The sequence below is a fragment of the Nelumbo nucifera genome, chromosome 1 (assembly GCF_055504915.1).
Source record: "Nelumbo nucifera cultivar China Antique chromosome 1, China Antique-T2T, whole genome shotgun sequence".
NCBI classification, from domain to species: Eukaryota; Viridiplantae; Streptophyta; class Magnoliopsida; order Proteales; family Nelumbonaceae; genus Nelumbo; species Nelumbo nucifera.
Window position 1 is genome coordinate 144,789,486 of NC_142649.1, and position 17,765 is coordinate 144,807,250.

The 17,765-nt window shown below is 40.6% G+C and overlaps 1 protein-coding gene across 2 annotated transcripts in view; it reads right to left on the bottom strand.

Moving 5' to 3' along the window:
• The window catches only part of LOC104610922 (OTU-like cysteine protease family protein), a 43,299-nt gene that overhangs the window by 2,485 nt on the left and 23,049 nt on the right, over positions 1 to 17,765 (bottom strand). For both annotated transcript variants that reach the window (XM_010277780.3, XM_010277781.3), the window contains 3 exons: positions 13,267 to 13,375; positions 1,459 to 1,550; positions 1,313 to 1,375 (listed from right to left, as the gene is read on the bottom strand). In XM_010277780.3, the coding sequence (XP_010276082.1) occupies positions 1,313 to 1,375; positions 1,459 to 1,550; positions 13,267 to 13,375 (264 nt within the window). The remainder of the gene's footprint in view (positions 1 to 1,312; positions 1,376 to 1,458; positions 1,551 to 13,266; positions 13,376 to 17,765) is intronic.

Genomic DNA, 17,765 nt, shown 5'->3' on the forward strand with positions numbered 1-17,765 from the left:
AGCATTGGATAATATTCTTAATTGAAGAAGAGAAGCTGCAAGATAACCGGTTTATGCTACATGTTATGAAGAGGATGTTAGGAACTTGTTCATCCATATGGAAGCCTTCATTTGGGATATCTTCTTATTATTCAAGGTTCAACTGATTCAACCGAACAGCCCTAAGGGATTTTTTATAATAGGCCAATTTGAATGGAAGTAAGAAGCAAAAATTTTTTGGAGTAGCATTTCTTTTGCTATTTGTTGAGAAATTTGAAAAGATAGAAAAAGTTCATTTAATGCAAAGAGAAAAGAGGATAAAAGGATTTGTACCGACATTGGCAGTATAACTGTGGACTAGATTTTAGTTTTGCTGGAATTTGCAGAGGCTTCTAAAGAGCATTTAAGATCTAATTTCTAGTCTACCCTTGATCTGGATAGTCTGTTCTTGGAATATTTTAGCTATGTTTTTAGGTGATGCCTGTTCTTCCTTGTGCAGTTGTGGATGTATTTCATTTCGGTTCTCTTAGGGGATTTGCTAGTAGCTTATTGTGAGATGTCATCTCATCACCTTTAACCAGCCATATCTCTTTTTCATCTTAGATAAAAGTTTCTTTCACTTATTATCAAAACAAATATTTGCATTCTTTAGAGAAAGACAGAGAAAGAGAAGTTTGAAATAGCCACATGCAGGATATAATGAAGAGATTATTGGTGTAGAATAAGGAAGAAAAGCAGGGAAAAATTTTAACTCCAGGTCCTTCTGTAAACAACCAAACATCATATGTGGCTGAGAATCACCATGTGATGATTCCCACCAAGAGCCTGTTCGGAATGGCTTTCACACTGGCTATTGGCATTTTGAGGTAGGGCTCACCCAGAAAAAAAGTGTGGTAAAAAATCCAGAGTGCTAAATTTGGTCACCATGCAGTCATTTAGACAGCTTTCCACACAAGCCTCTTCCAGTAGCTTCTTCAAAATGGCTGAGCCAAAGCAGCTAAAGCAAAGTTAAGCCCTCCCAAATAGGCCCTAGAGGAGAACTATGTAACAGATGGGCCAAATCAGATGTAAGTAACAATCTACTTGACATATCAAATCTTTTGAAATTTGCTTGCTAATTTTTATTATAGAAAAACCAATCAATAAAATCAGCCAATTAGATTAATGCTTGAGTTTAAAGAAATATCCCAGATGGAAACCATCAAATGGTGAATCCCTAATACTGATGCAAGTTTGCCATGTCCAAGACACAAGCAGAGAAGATTCTTCCTATTCTTACTAGAGTTCCTCTAAGAGATAATTAGCAGAATATGAAACTAAAGAAGCAACATACAGCCAAGGCATCATAATGGAGCCCATCATAAATCAGCATAACCCTCTCCGCATACTTCATTTCCTGTTCCAATATGCACAAAAGATGATAAGGATACAGCTTATGAGAACTAGAAACATAGACTGAAGCAAGTAGCTAATTCTGACCTGACCATACAAATCACATCGGGTGGTTTGGATGTCAAATGCTGCAATTTCTCTTCCATAATATTCTGCTAATATTGAAAGCTCAATAGCACCTTCACAAGAAAAAACAGAATAAATTAGTGGTATACTTTGAAAAGATTCTATTGAATCATTCAAATTAATAATGGTAAACTCTTTTAATGATCACCATAAAAGCAGAGAAAGATCTGCTGAGTTCTGACCAGATTGAACACAGCTGAGTTCTGTCTTACTACCAAGTTGTTCTATAAACCCAAGAAAAATACTGCTTTTTTCTTTTATCTCAATGTGACAGAATTAGGTGGGGCCATGTAGGTAAGTCCCCTACTTTGCCTGATTAGCAAAGCTTTTTCAAACACACATAAACCCTATATAAAGATAAAGGACCTACTCGATGTTGGTCCTAGCTATCTGGGATCCTTGGGAAGGGTGGACTGGATAATGGACCTAACTATCTGGCATTTTCATGTTTCACTTCTGGCTTTAGGAAATGCATGCTGCTCCATAAGGCCTGAGACTAACTACTTTGGTGGATGCAGTCTTGGGAATCCCAGGGCTTCAGGTATAGGTGGTGTTTCAGAGGGTAGGAAGGAGACTATCTGCTGGTTTTTTTCAAGATTGGTAAATGACGGAAATTCAATAAGAGCATAACTGCATGCTGCTCTGCAAGGCAAAATGGTTGAACCATGGCCATTCAGGTAGCAGATTTGAGAGGCAAGACAGCTAGCTCACAGATTGGGAGCAGTTTTTCTTGGTTGCCTCAATCTGCCAATACTATGGAACTCTGCACCTCATGGAGTAAACAGGCAGTACCCAGAATGTGGTGGATATCCCTTAGACTAGTCTTTCCGATATCTTGGGATTGGAGGAGCAACACCAGGTTGCTCCAAGGTAAGTATTTGTGAAGTATATGAAGCTGCTATAGATTTTTAAATATATATTGTATACTTTTATAACATTAATAAAAGCCCTTACACATGTTCAAAATAGCTACTTCTTTTTAAATAAATTTTACATTTAAAGCACTAAATTTAACTGTCAATATTATTATGGGAAAACACTAAAACAAGGTGGGTTATAATGTATACTGGCACACCATCTACATGATACATACATAATACTAATACAGCATATTCCAAAATTTTCTTTTTAATTGGAAATATTGCTATGCGACTTGAAATGGTTAATGGTATAAAAAAGTAGCAAAAGAGTTTTAGAAGAGTCTAAAGGATCATGGCAAAGTACCAAACAACCTTGGTGGTGGAATGAAGAAATTGAAAACATAGTCAAAGCAAACAAACATGTTCATAAAGATTGGCAAAAGGATAACAATGTATAAAACCTGGAAAATATAAAAACACAAAAAGGTAAGTTAAAACAAAATTGACTAAAGCTAAATTAAGGCATACAAGAACTCTATCATAAAGTAGACACTAAAGAGGGAGGAAATGTAATTTATAAACTCACAAATATGAGATAAAAAAGCAAATATGTAAATCATGTTAGATGCATTGAAGAGGAAGATCAAAGAGTCTTCATAAAAGATGAGAAAATCAAAGAAAGATGGAAAGCTATTTTGAGAAATTACTAGACGAAGAATATATAGAGCAGGGAAGGGAGCAATAATTCTTATATTACTAAAGTTAAAATGTACCATCATAAAGTTAGAATTTCTAAAGTGAATGAGGATTTATAAATGATAAACGAAGGAAAAACATGAGGACCTCACATATCCCAACAAAAGTTTGGAAAGGTATAGAAGAGGTAGACTTATTATAGCTAACTATTTGATAACAGAATAAAAACAAGAATATGCCAAATGAATGGAGAAAGAGGACTATGAATTCCATTACCCTTTTGAGGGTAGCTTGGTTTTATTTAACGAAATACTGTTATTTAAAAAAAAAAAAAAAGAGTATTGTGGTTCTTATATATAAAAACAATGATAATATACAAAGTTGCAATAGTTGACATGGGATTAATCTCATGAGCTATACCAATGATTAAAAGCACAAGGCGCAAAAAAAGGCCTTTTTCGCCCAAGGTACAAGGCATAAGGCAAGGTGCACACCTTTTTGAAGCAAGGAGCAAATTTTTTAAAATTTTCAAAAAATGTGCAAAATAATACAATAAATTGCAAAATTTTCAAATAAATCAAAAAATATTAAAAATATTATTAATTAAAAATTCATACTTAATTTTAAACTAAATGTTTTAAAAAGACTATTAGATCAAATTAAGATGCACAAGCATGACATAAAACATATTCAAAATGAAGATGTAAAAAGAAAAACAAACATAACATGTAAAACGTATTCAAGCATTCATTCACTCAACAGTTTAAGTATGTGAAACTTTCAATCTCTATTTCTTTTCCAGTAGCTAATGTGATGTTAAACGTCTTGCATTGTTAATTCTATGAACCACCTTTGTACCAATTGAGGCAAGCCCATACAAGCACCCCTTAAGGCACATGCCTTAAAATGTGCTCTACTTGTACACCTTTTAAATCACTGAGTTATAGTATGAATATTTGGGAGAGACTAATTGAGCAAAGGTTACAATATGAAACAGGCATATCAGAAAACCAATTTAGTTTTATGCCATGGAGACCAACCAGGGAAGCAATTTTTTTATTAAGATGATTTATAGAAAGGTTTGCAACTAACAAGATCTTCTAACTATAGTAATTTGATTTGGAAAGATGATTCCAAAGTGGCAATTACATGGCCCACAAACAAGGGAGTAGTTCCATGGTAGTATAGAAGCATTATGAGAGAATTAAGAATGCTATCAAGGGACCTAGTTATCAGCTATAATTGGATACACAATCAATGTTTTCAAAACTGGACCGGACCAGACTGGAAAAACGGGGAACCGGTTCCATTTCACCCCAGAACTGTATTTTGGCCAAAAACCATTGATTTGGTCAACAAACCACTGACCCAGGCGATCAAACCATTCGAACTGTCGACCCAGACAACAATTTTTGGCCTTTTTTTTATTTTTTTAGTTTTTTTTGTCAGAACAGGCCGACCATTCGACCCGAGAACCGGACCCCTGAACGGTGTGTTGTCTGGTTCGGTTTTAAAAACCTTGTACACAATAAGACAGATATCAAGAAAAGGGGGCAGGTGACTTTAGGTGGCCTATGATGGGGATGCTTGGCATCTTTGCAAATATTGCCCATTCTTTTCTATAATCATTAAAGTACCATTACCAAAAAGAGAAGAACAAAAGAGACATCCATATGGTATTCATTGATCTAGAGAAAGCATATGTAAAGCCCTAGACTATTATAGTTAGTTTTGGTAAATAAAGGAGTGGCAAATAGGTATATCGACTAAATTAAGGATATGTATGAGAAGGCAATATAAATTTAACAGTAATAGGAATTAAAATAGGGCAAACTTAGGATTGGAGACCAAGAGATATCTCAATGTAACCTCTTGCTACCTTGGCTTGATAATTCACAACAAGGGAAAGATTAAGGAGGACGTTGCACATAGAACTAGAGCAGGATGGGAAAAATAAAGGGGTAAATCCAAAGCCTTATGTGATAGGAGAATACTACTCTAGCTAAAAGGAAAATTTTATAAAATGGTTACAAGGCCAGCAATGTTGTATGGAGTAAATTGTTGGGCAGCCCAGAAGTGAATGGGAAAACTAAAAGATAGAATTAGAAATGAACTTATTTGAAGCAACCTAGAAGTAGATAGGTGATAAAATGAAGGAAAGTAGACTAAGGGGCCATTTGATAACAGCTGAATATGCTGAACTGAAAAGCTTATTGCTTTGTCTTTTAGCAAATAAGATTTTAAGGAGGTCGTGGTCTCTTTAATAGCTGAAGCTGAAGTTAGGTAGATCACTATATCCTTGAGAATTTTATTATTTAATTAATTTAACAACTAAAAGACAAAGCAATAAGTCTTTCAGTTCAGCAACTTCAGCTGTTATCAAACAGCCCCCAAGATGGTTTGGACACATGCAAAGAAGACCATCTACAGCGCCAATAAGAAGTGATTTCTTACAAGTTGAAGGGGCTACAAGAGATAGGGGTAGACCAAAACGGATAGGGAGTGAAAGTAGTGAGAAATGATTTAAGGGCCCATAGTCTAACAATGGATATAGCTCTGTATAGAATATAATGGCAGAACAGGATCCATATGTAGATGACCCCAAATAGTTGAGACAAGACTTGATGGTGATGATTTTTTATCAAAAACTGTAAATTGTACTTATTGATTGAAAAGAGTGATGACAATTGACAATACTGTTATGTTCACAATTTTTTTTTGATAAATGAATGGTAATTTATTCAGACATATTAAGATGATGATACAAGAGGCACGAGCTGGTACCTCTCCTTACCAACAACAAAGTATTACATTGAGCTCAGAAAAAAAGATTACAGAGCTGTCCAGAATAGACGTTCCCTTGATACCCCTTGCTTAGCTAACCCATCCGCTATGGCATTAGCTGTTCTACCCACCCACTGAGAATTGACAATCATGTTCCTTGAATACCACTTAACTTTTCTCATAATGTCACTGTAGCACCAAATAACTGAATCTGGATTCTTTAACCAACCCACAACAACTTTGGAATCTCCTTCAGTAAGCAAATTCTGAACTCCTAACTGATCTGCAATCTGAATACCTGGTACCGCCGCTAGAAGCTCAGCTCTAATAGAGTCTCCTATACCCACGGAGCCAGAGAATAAAGCTAAGATATTGCTGTCTTTATCTCTCAGCACCCATACTGTTGGTACCCTGCTCTTCCTTGTACTACTACTAGCCACAACTCTCCAATTCCTCCATATGTCATCAAATGAGAATATTTTAAAGGATTCCAAGGATCTGAGCCAATGGATTGTCCTGGTCAAAATGCAGTCCTTTACATTCTGAATATTTCTCTCATTCTCTTGGAAAATCCTCGCATTTCTTTCTTCCCAAATTGTCCATAGAGCTGCAGCTCTAATGCATCTCCACATTGTTTACCAATCTTTGTGGGCCACACAAAGAAGGAGGGGTCAAAAAGCTGACCTACAGATGTAGCCAAGTTCCACCTGCACCCAAACAAGGCAAAAATCCAGCTCCAAATAGCAACAGAAAAGGAACAGGTTAAAAGTAAGTGAAAGCAATCCTCACCATTAGCCCTGCAAAGTACACACCAGTTAGGAGACAAGCACATGGAAGGCCTTCTCTTCTGCAATAGGTCTGAAGTGTTGATTTTCCTATAGAATACCTCCCAACAGAAAATTATTATTTTAGGAGGTACAGGTCTAGACCAAATCTCCTTAACTGGAAAATCCAACTGTCCCAAGGAAGAGCAAAGAGACTTAAAAAAGGAGGCACACGTGAAGTAACCTTTTGGATTAGGGGACCAAATTCTTACATCAGATCTAAGAGGGTCCATACAGACACTTCCAAGTAGTGGCAAGAGGTCTGAAACACAAGCAAGCTCATGATCCCTCAAGCCCCAACGAAACCCAAAGTCCCAATTCAGAGAGGATGGAGAAGCAGAAGTTTGAAGAAAGTGTGAAATTGCTTTATTCTTGTGACAAGACAGGGAATAAAGAGAAGAAAAACTGTCCTTAAGGGCAGAATTGCCCAGCCAAATGTCTTCCCAAAATAAAACAGAAGAACCAGAATTGACATCATACCTGATAAAGTTCAGGAAAAAAGGAAGGATACTCTAAATTGCTTTCCAAGGAGTTGCCAACGTGGCTCAACGCGATACACCAACATCCCATCCATTTCCTGAACTTCCATGTATACTCTCTATCACCTCATGCCACAATCTCTCCTGTTCTAAGGGCCACCTCCACAACCATTTACCTAAAAGAGCTTTATTCTTCAAAATTAAATTTCCTAAACCCAGCCCACCCTCCTCTTTCCTCCTACATACTATTCCCCAGTTTATTAAATGATCCTTTTTATCCTCCCTTGGCTCCCAAAGAAAATTTCTCATTAATCTCTCCAACTTCTTGGCCTCCCTAACGGGAATCCTAAACACAGAGAAGTAGTATACCGACAGGTTTGCCAAGGAAGCTTTCAACAATGTTACTCTACCCCCTAATGAAATATAGTTCCTTTTCCACGAGCTAACCTTTTCTCAAACTTTTCTAGAACCGGGGCCCAAAAGCTACTCTCCTTAGGGTTTGCTTCTAGCAGGAGACCTAAATACTGTAAGGGCCAGGAGGATATGGGACAACCTAGACACTCAACCACAAACTCAATAGCCCTCTCATCCAAATTCACACCCACCACACAACTCTTATCCAAGTTTATTTTCAGATTTGAAACTCTCTCAAAGTGTTTTATCAGAGACTTAAGATTCCTGGTTGTTCCCCTATCGCCCCCTTCACAAAAAATTATTAGGTCATCAGCAAATTGTAAGTGGGTCACCTTGATTCCATTTCTTCCTATCTTCCAACCTCTCACTACTCCTTCCAAGTCTGCCTTAGAAATCAACCTGCTGAACACATCTACAACTAGGGTGAAAAGGAAAGGGGAAAGGGGGTCACCTTGCCTTAACCCTCTAACAGCTGGGAAGAAATCCTTCACTACCCCATTAACCAAGACCGAAAAATGGCAAGAACTTATGCAACCCTTTATCCAATTACACCATCTAGCTCCAAACCCACAACACCCTAGGACCTCTAATAAAAAACTCCAGTCCACCAAATCATAGGCCTTTTCTAAATCCAACTTGCAAACAAAACCTTGACTTCCAGACTTTCTCATATCCTCCACACACTCATTAGCTATTAGGATCTGATCTGTTATTTGTCTTCCTTGCACGAATTCTCCTTGGGCTTGACTGATGATGGAGGGTAGCACTACTTTAATCCTCAAAGATAACACTTTAGCTAGGATTTTGTAAATGCTAGTCCACAAGCTGATCAGCCTAAAATCTTTATGATTTTTTGCTTCTTTCTTCTTAGGGATTAGAGATATGAAAGTAGCATTGACTCCCGGTCTTACTTTGTTGTTGTCCTCAAATTCCTTAAACACAGCACAAAGATCTTCTCTTAGCACATTCCAACAGTCTTGATAAAAAGCCATGGTGAATCCATCTGGCCCAGGAGCTTTGGATCTGTCCATAGAAAAAATTGCTTGCCTAATTTCCTCTTCTTCAAAGCTCCTCTCCAACCAGATTGCTTGCTCTTCAGACAATCTAGGCCAATCTAGTCCTTTCAGCCTAGGTCTATTATTCAATGGCTTCCCTACAATTGATTTAAAGTGATCCACCAACACTTTGGCTATCTCATCTTGGTTTGTTACTTCCTCTCCATCCACTTCTAATTTGGTCACACAGTTTTTTCTTCTCCTCCCATTAGCCAATGCATGGAAAAATTTTGTATTGCCATCCCCTTCTTTGATCCATTTACGCCTTGACTTTTGCCTCCAGGAAATCTCCTCCCTAAGAAGAACTTCTTCCAATTCCTTTTTTAAGCTTCTTCTCAAATTCCTTTCTTGCTCATTCATGATTCGTTGAGATTCTTTGGAGTCTAGATCCTCAATCCTGGACAACAGATTATTCTTTTGATCCTCTATCCTTCCAAACTGCTCCCGATTCCACTCTTTAATCATGGCTCTCAATCTCTTCAACTTTTTGTGGAACCTTACACCTTTCACTTTACCCCTCCCAACTCTTCATTCCACCATTCATCCACCAGCAGTACAAAATCTGGATGAGTCAGCCACATATTCTCGAATCTAAAGGAAGAGATCTAGCCACCAAATTCCCCCAATGAACCTCCCACTCTACATTAAAAAGGAACCTATCAAGTTTGAAGCACAAGAGGTTTTCTTGGAAATTAGACCATGTAAAATTAGCTTGTAGGAGGGGTAATACCTTTAAACCACGTGTTAATTAACTCATTAAAATTTCTCATGCTTGTAGTAATCGTTCTTTGGGGATTATTTGATTCATTACAAAACATGATTACATTGAAATCCCCCCCCCCAGGCACCACGGACTGTCCCACAAGCCTTGTATTCCATACAACTCCACCCACATTTCTTTCCTTTCTCTATAACTATTTGGCCCATAAACATTAGTTAACACCCAAGTGAATCCATCTTCCACATTTTTTAATTTTAAAGACATGGAGAATCTACCTATAAGTTCTTCCACTGATTCTACAACATCCTCCCTCCACAATGTAGCTATCCCTCCCGAGGCTCCCCAAGAAGGAGCTAAAGTCCAGCAGACTCCTCTTGATTTCCACACACTTCTGACCCATCTTCTATCCAAATCTGCCAACTTGGTTTCTTATAACATGACAATGTCAGGTTTCTCTCTACTAAGCAGGCCTTTAATTGCCCTTCTTTTTCTTGCACTCCCCAACCCTCTCATATTCCAACTAAAGATTTTCATTATAAAACTCCTTTCTGACACCCCTATCTAAGCTGGTTCTGTCTCACACAGAGCCCTTCCTTCTCTCTCCCCTTCCACTAAACTCGATATCACCCTCAATATCCGAGATTAATCTCCCCACTTCTGATCTCTTTTTCTTTTTCCTTTGGACAATCCCTTCTATCTTTTTAGCCGGCCCACTAATTCCATCCACTTGGGCCACCTCCCCCCCAACCTAGGGCTTCTGTAGCACTCCATAATCTGAGGGTTTGCTTCATGTTCCCCACCTTCTAACCCCTCCTCCTTTGCTTTATAATCCTCCAATAATGCACAGATCTGCTCCCATATTCTTTCTAACTCTTCCTCCCGCTTTCTCTTAACCTCCAACACTCCCTCACTCCTCTCACCTTCACCCATAATCATCTCTCTGCTTTTCTTTCTGCCTAATAAATCCTCTCGGGATGCTGGAGTATCTGTTTCAATAACTAAATCTGAAAGAACAAAAATACCTGCATTGTTAGGGACCAGATGAGCTTCTTCCAAGAGAGTGAGACTGGCATAGGAAAGCAAGTGCAACCCTGTTTCCTATGGTCTGAACTGCATAGGAGAATTTTCATAGGAAATCAGCACCTTGCCACCTTCCGCAATTGAGTTGGGCTTCCACTGCTGTCTGGCTTCAGGCGATACATTACAGGCTATTTCGGTAGAGTCTTTCCCTTCCAAACCAAAAACCTGTACGTCCTGGGCTAGCAGGCTGGCCTCCCTTGCGGGTAAAGACAGAACCTGGGACCCATCCTTAGTAGCCTTCTGCCGATCCTTCAGAAACTTCGGTTCTCCGTCAAAGCATTGAGAACCATCTCCCTCTTCCTCCAAAAATAAGACTTCCGTTCCGAAGCTATCTTCCTCAGAGATGTCCTTCGATCTGCTTAGGTCGATGCTACCCAGACTCTCTGAATCGTCCGAATCTGAATCACTAGGATCTTCAAACTAAGGGAAGTCCTTCCTTCTCACCTCTGGATCACTTCGTCTCACACACCTTGGGTTGCGCTTTTCGGGCGACGATTTCCTTAACCTTGTCGTCGCAGTCTACTGCTTCGAACCTCCAGCATGCGCAGAAGTCGCAATCCCTGCTAATCAGTCTGCTGAGCTCGAAGAGGAAGAAAATAGATGGTTATTACCATCTATTAGAGGCGCACCCTTAGTCACGTGCCGCTTTAAGTTGGGCCCCTGAAGTGGGCTCCTTATATCCGCCTGAACCACCTTATATGGGCTTGAAGTTTGCAGCCCATTGAAAACTTCCGCCCATAACTCCCCACTCCCAACTTAGACGGCCCAGATTTTTTAGTTCTGGGCCCCCCAACTCCGGATTTGAATTTTATCCCGACCCACATGTTTAGCCTTTCCAACTTCAGCATGTTTTACTAACCCTTTCTGGTCTTCTCGCAGAATAGCAGGGGTGATTGAAGATTTGAAGGTTTAGGACTGACGCCTCTTGTAACTGCATGGGCATAAGATTTGTCAGAGGCCCAGCAGCTACCTTGTAGAGCACGTTTCAAACCTTCCTCCTGCAAATCTTTTGAACTTCTCACATAATGTTTGCCCTTTTTTGTGTAACTTTCATTTCCTTGCAGATACCCCAGTCCATTGCTGCCACCAACCAATCCTTTATTGCCACAACTCTTCTTCTTCAACCTTCTCGTTTTCCTCCCTACGAGCCTCTTTCCAGAGCCCAGCTTCAATGGATGAAGCCAGCCAAACTGAAAAAAACTGTTCTTCAACTCGCACCTCTACCTTTCGAGGTATCTCCTCAGGCTTTACTCCATTTATTAAGATGGAAGCTGAGTAGAGGTCTCCCCAAAAAGCACCTCTTAGTGATCCTCCACACATCAAAGCAATGGCTTCAGCAGTTTCTTGCTTCCACAAGTGAAAAGGTAGACCTAAAAGTCGCACCAGCACCCCATCTTCAACAGAAACGTCTTCGAAGTTTGACAATGGACACCACCTTGATATTATGAAATTTCCAAAATCATTTTGGAGATTTAAGGCCTCAATTTCTACAATATTCTCAATAAAGTCCAGCAGAGCCTCATCTTTCTCAAAGGGGGTTAAGATAAACGTACTCTTCAACTTCGCTTGCTGTTAACACATCTGCAACTTTCCTCCAATCTACAATCCAAGTAGATGCTTTAACTACCAGTTTACTTTCCCAGTCTTGTCTCTCTAGATTTGTTCCCATTCTGTGTTTACCTGCTCCAGCTGTCACTAAAAGAGGCTCTAGCTTATTCTTGCTCTCCTGGCTAGTAGAGCTATTTAACTTCCTTTTCTCTGTTAAGTCTCCTTCTCTTTTAGCACTCCACCATTGCAGCAGTTCACATAATGCCCCATAAACTTCCTTCCAGCCCTGACTTTTCCTTCCCTCTGGGAAACATACCATCTGCTTCCTACCCCTGCCAAAAAATTCTGTCAAGGATATGAAAGAACCTTTATAATTTCTCTTACATTCTACTACAAATCTTCTTCCAGTTTCAGAGAGAAACTTTTTCCAGCCATTTTGTTTACCCTTTTTACTTGCACCTCCCACAAACTCCTTGAACCCTTCAATCACCCCCAATCCTTCTAGTAGCACCATCCCTTTCTTTGCTTCCCTGATTTTCAATCTCAGCTGACCTTTTAATTTTTGTTCCTCGAATAGAAGCTCCTTGGCTTCAATCTTCAGAGTTTTCCTCCAGCGACCTATCTCCACGAACTCTCCCATTGGAACTCTTCACAATTATTGATAAGAAATGTGATACCAGATCAGCAAACCTTTCTAGAGCAATGGCAGAACAGGATCCATGTGTAGATGACCCCAAATAGTTGAGACAAGACTTGATGGTGATATTTTTTATCAAAAACTGTAAATTGTACTTAATGATTGAAAAGAGTGATGACAATTGACAATACTATTATGTTCACAATTATTGATAAGAAATGTGATACCAGATCAGCGAACCTTTCTAGAGCAAATAAAAAACAACAATAATAGTTGGTGATAAAAAATGGATGGCATTATATAAAATATATTTGAATATTTGATGTGACATTTAGCTCATCAAGAAATGTAAACATCAACTTACCCAGTAATCAAGCCTAATAATGTAGTTGAACTTATATAAATGTACTTCTTGTCTATGTCATTATAAGTTTAATAAAATAACCTTATGCATTGCTATTTTCTAATCAGGGGCCATTGGTTGGTTTAACAGTAAAATAAAATCTTGGTTTTCTAATATAATTTTTTAGTCACATATGCTCAGATTTCCCTATGATTTATCGAAATGTCATGCTACTCTTAAACAGTACATTGAACTTAAATTGCAGACTTGGTGCAAGTATACTTACCAGCCAATAACACTAATAAAGAGAATGATATACTAATCATACCTCCCCACTTGTCAGAGTTGAGAATCCAAGCACAGTACTCTTCATTTGGTTTTCCAAGAAAGGCCTCAGAGTATTTTGTAGGATCACTTGCCACCGTTGCGGCAATAACCTTCAAAAGAAACATGAAATAATAAAAGTTGGTGTTTTCCAATTAAATGCATACTCCCCTCAACAAAACTTAGAGATGAAAAAGCATACACTGATTTGGCAGTTGATCTTTTGAAAACACACTCCCATACTCCCATACCCACTCCCGTGTTAACCACTAAGGATGGAGATGGAGAAAGGAGCACGAAAGAATAACGGTACTGATTATAAATGACAGTTGATCTTTTGAAAACACAAAAGAATTGGATTCTGTGCCAGATTGGCATGACAACATACATAATTCACAGCAAGGAAATGCCTTGTAAGTTTAGAAAATACTTCGAACAGATAAAATTAAAGAGAAAACTGAAAGTATTAAACACCAATAAGACATAGCTAGGTTCCACCACTTGATTGTCTAGGAACCAAGTAATCACAATGTGAGGATTCACCTGCTTTACAAACACACCTGCACTTGCCAGCAAATACACCTACCTTACAAGGACTAACCACACCCAAACAAAAAATAAAATATCCTAGATGTGATTTGGCCTTTCCAGTCAAAGTACCCTATCTCTTTCAGTCTCCAACTAATTAATCTAAGAACCAACAATTATTTCAGAACAAATTCCTAAAGTGGCAATAATTGCTCAAATCAGTGAATCACTAATGATACAAGATCCAGTCTTCATCTGCCTCTTTCCCCATCTCCTTAAACATTCTAAAATCCACATCTTCTACGATTACTTTGATCTAATTGTTAGTGATATCAAAAACAGGCCTAGTTCTATATTTCAATTTTTGAAGATTGCCAATTTGCGACCTACCATCAAACCTTTATAATTACCTTCAAGATTTTTTGCCATGATAGACAATGCTTGTAGAGCTTTATTTTGTTCATTTCCACAAGCATTCCCACCTTTTTTGAGATTCCAAACCCCATATGTTTCCCCCTCTATACTCTCTGAAACTTCCCAACACCTAGATGTTGTCCTTCCCAAAAGAACCATCAAGAGCAGAACTATGAGGCCCTAGAATTGCAATCTCTGAGGTATCATTTTGAATAAAGCTTCTCTTGCAACTTAAGTAACATAGGGACTGATAGATAGAAGGCATGGTCGAGGGGTAGCCTTGCTTCAAAATCCGACAAAGTATACTCTGAATCTAGGAGAAAATCCAGAGAATAGTTGCTGGTTTCCTTCTAGTAGCAGAGAACCACTAAAAAAATAAGAAAAGAGAAAGGAAGAAATAGCATGTTTCTCCAACACCTATTTCAAGGACAATTTTAGAGAAAAACAAAAACTAACTGTTAAGGAACCAAACGGGCAGAAGCTGCAGGTGCCACATCAGCCTAGTGAGTCAGTTCCAAAGACAGTTGGGGTTAACTGAACAAGCTGCCAAGTTGTTATAATATGGTTGTAAGTCAGTTATGATGGTAGCTGAACCAATATATAAATGACATTGTATCTACATAAAGGAACTCTGAAAAAAAAAGTCTTACATTCATTCTTCCCTCTTTTCTTCTTCTAATTCTAACTCGGGAGGTCATCCTCCCTCGAAGAGGATCTATGTTGTGCAGCTACCCAACATCTTGGTATCAAAGCCTGCAATTGAATCCAAATGCCAAGTACACGACTGGAAACCATGGAGGAGTGAGTGGATTGAAAGGAGATTCACCTTCACAAAGCAACCAGTGATCTGCAAGAAATCAAACACACTCTGGCAACCGTGGTAACCCAGTTGGAGAGAAACTCTGCTGGCAGAAGCCATGACAACAATCAAGAAGGGAACAGTTGCGATCAAGGAGGAAAGCACAGCTAGGCAGCGAAAATATCAGCTAAGTTGGGCTTTCCAAAGTATTTAGGTGAGGACCCCATACCTTGGACATTTAGGGCAGAAAGATACTTTGAATACCATGATACGCCTAACCACTAGAGGGCTCCCATCACTTCATTCCATCTGGAAGAAGAAGCAATTTTGTGGTTCCAATGGTTCCACCACACCCATCCCCATGTTTCTTGGGCGGATTTCACAGAAGCTCTATGTATCCAATTCAAACAAACAAGGTTCGACGATTATGATGAAGCCTTGTGTAAACTTAAACAAACAGGGTCAATAAGGGATTATCAGTCTGAATTTGAAAGGTTGTTGATGGTGCGAGATCTGGTCACTCCTAGCTGGAAGTGGCTGCGCTCCTAGTTGGCGACAGACGAGAGATACCTGTGAGGAAGAAGATGAAGGAACCCAGGGGGCTCACCCGGCGGGAACACTCGATGGTTAAGTTAGTAACCGGATTGAAAGCTGGGAGAGAGAGAGAGAGAGAGAGAGAGAGAGTTGTAGAAAAATTAAAGAGCTAGAGTGATGATCACGCAATACCTTCGCCCCTGGGGGTCGGGGTCCTTATATACTAGTATCCTAACATGGCAGGTGCAACCACCTCCGAATCTCTGTTGCGGCGATCTGCTGTCAAATAGCGGCTTGGAGTGGTTGGCCGTTATTTGCCAAAGCTGAGCTGGCGGGCAAAGGTGATCACTGCAGAGTACGATCCTGCCAGACAAGAAACAACCTCTAGGGTTGGCAGGCACAGCGCTGCCAGGCGAGAGACGTGGGCGCAGCCCCCAGGTTTGGTAGGTACGGTTGTCAGGCAGAAAACCCCCTGCGATACGCCGAGCTGCTCTGCAGCGAGCTACCTTACACCGAGCTGTTGGTGATGCGCCGAGGTGCTTCTACCCGAGGCAGGTCTCCGAGGTAGCCTACTTAGGTTTGGACAGGAGCGAGCTTATTCTAGTTAGGGAGCTGACGAGCTTAATCCGAAGTGTCTTCAGTTCGGGATGCTCCCTACTTGGAAGGGTCTTAGCTCGGGGTGCTCCCTATTTAGGAGAGTCTTAGCACGGGGTAACGGAGTATATCTTGTAGCGAGCTGCCATTTGCGGCGAGCTGTCAGGCTGGGTTATAGCGAGCTCGTTACGTTGAGTTGTAGCGAGCTCGTTATGCTGAGTTGTCACTTATGTCGAGTCACGTCCACATGTCCCCTTATTATGAGGTCGGGCCAAATCACCCTCCATCAATTGCCCCCCACTCCCCGGGCCAGGAGTCTTGACCTGGTGCGGGGAGTTCACGGCGTGACGGGTGGATTTGGCTCGAGGTTCAGGCTGTCCAGTCAGACAGTTCGTCGATCGGACCAGTTCAGCTGCTCGGCTCAACCAAGTATAACCCAAGTCGCGTGCGGTTTACGCGCGGACGTCACGCGATCTATAGACTCCGCGGACGCCAAAAAACGCGCTAAACTGATTTCGACCTCGAGGGTTGTGCAACCGGTTTTCTCAGGAACCGTCAGATCTCCTTGATCTCGACCGTTGATCCCCTGACCTTGCGGCTATAAATAGAGGGGGACCCGAGTCATTTTCTCCGCCATAAGTTCACTAGCATTCGCCTTGAAGTCGCGGTTGAAGTCCTCAGCTCGGGTTTTCTAGTTCGTCAGTCTTTCAGTTTGGTCTCTTGGTGAGTCTCCCTAGCTTCTCTTTTCAGTTCGCTTCAGTTCAATAGCCATGTCAAACCGTAGTTTCGATAGCCTTCTAGATGAGCCCGAGTTGGGTACCTCGGCTCAAGTGGGCCTTTCCGAGGTGCAATCCTCTTATGAGGCGCGAGAGGCCTCAGATAACCCAGCATCCACCTCTTCTCAAGGTCGGGTGCTGGACAAGTTCAGCCCCTCAACCATGACCGTAGATAGACTTAGGGCCCTGATACATAAGTACAACCTCCCGAGGGAGTATACCTATAACCTTCCCGCGGGCAACTTCCCTTGGGAACACAATCATGATGAGATCGTGATCTTCGAAGAACAGCTCGCGGCTGGACTCCGTCTTCCTCTACACCCCCTAATCATAGAAGTCTTGGAGCACTTTGATGTCACCATAGACCAACTTCACCCGAACTCCATCCGGAATGTGGTCGGGACAATTTCCCTTTGCTTTGACTACGCCCTGCCCCTCGACCTCGACATTTTCTCATCTATTTTGTCAATAAAGAAGAATGCTTCTTGTGTCCTTCCCGAGTATAGGCGGACCTATTACTTGTCCCCTCGCCCGGGCTACAAACTGTTACACGGCCTCCCTAGTAAAATCCCGGCCTGGAAGCGGGATTATTTTGTAGTCCGCAATCCCGCAGGGTGGCCCTTCCCAACTCATTGGAGGGCGGCCATTCAGGACTCCGACATTAGGTTGGACTTGAAAACAAGGGAGATGCTCCAATCTTGGGCGGAGATCGGCCTCAACTACAAGGATTACATCGCTGAGGACAAGCTCGTACAGGTCGGCCTAAGTCTTGGTAGGTCACCTTGGTTTAGAGTTAGTATTTTACCTCAGTAGCTGGTATTTCTTCTTGGTAGTATCGCTAATGTCGAGCTTTATTGC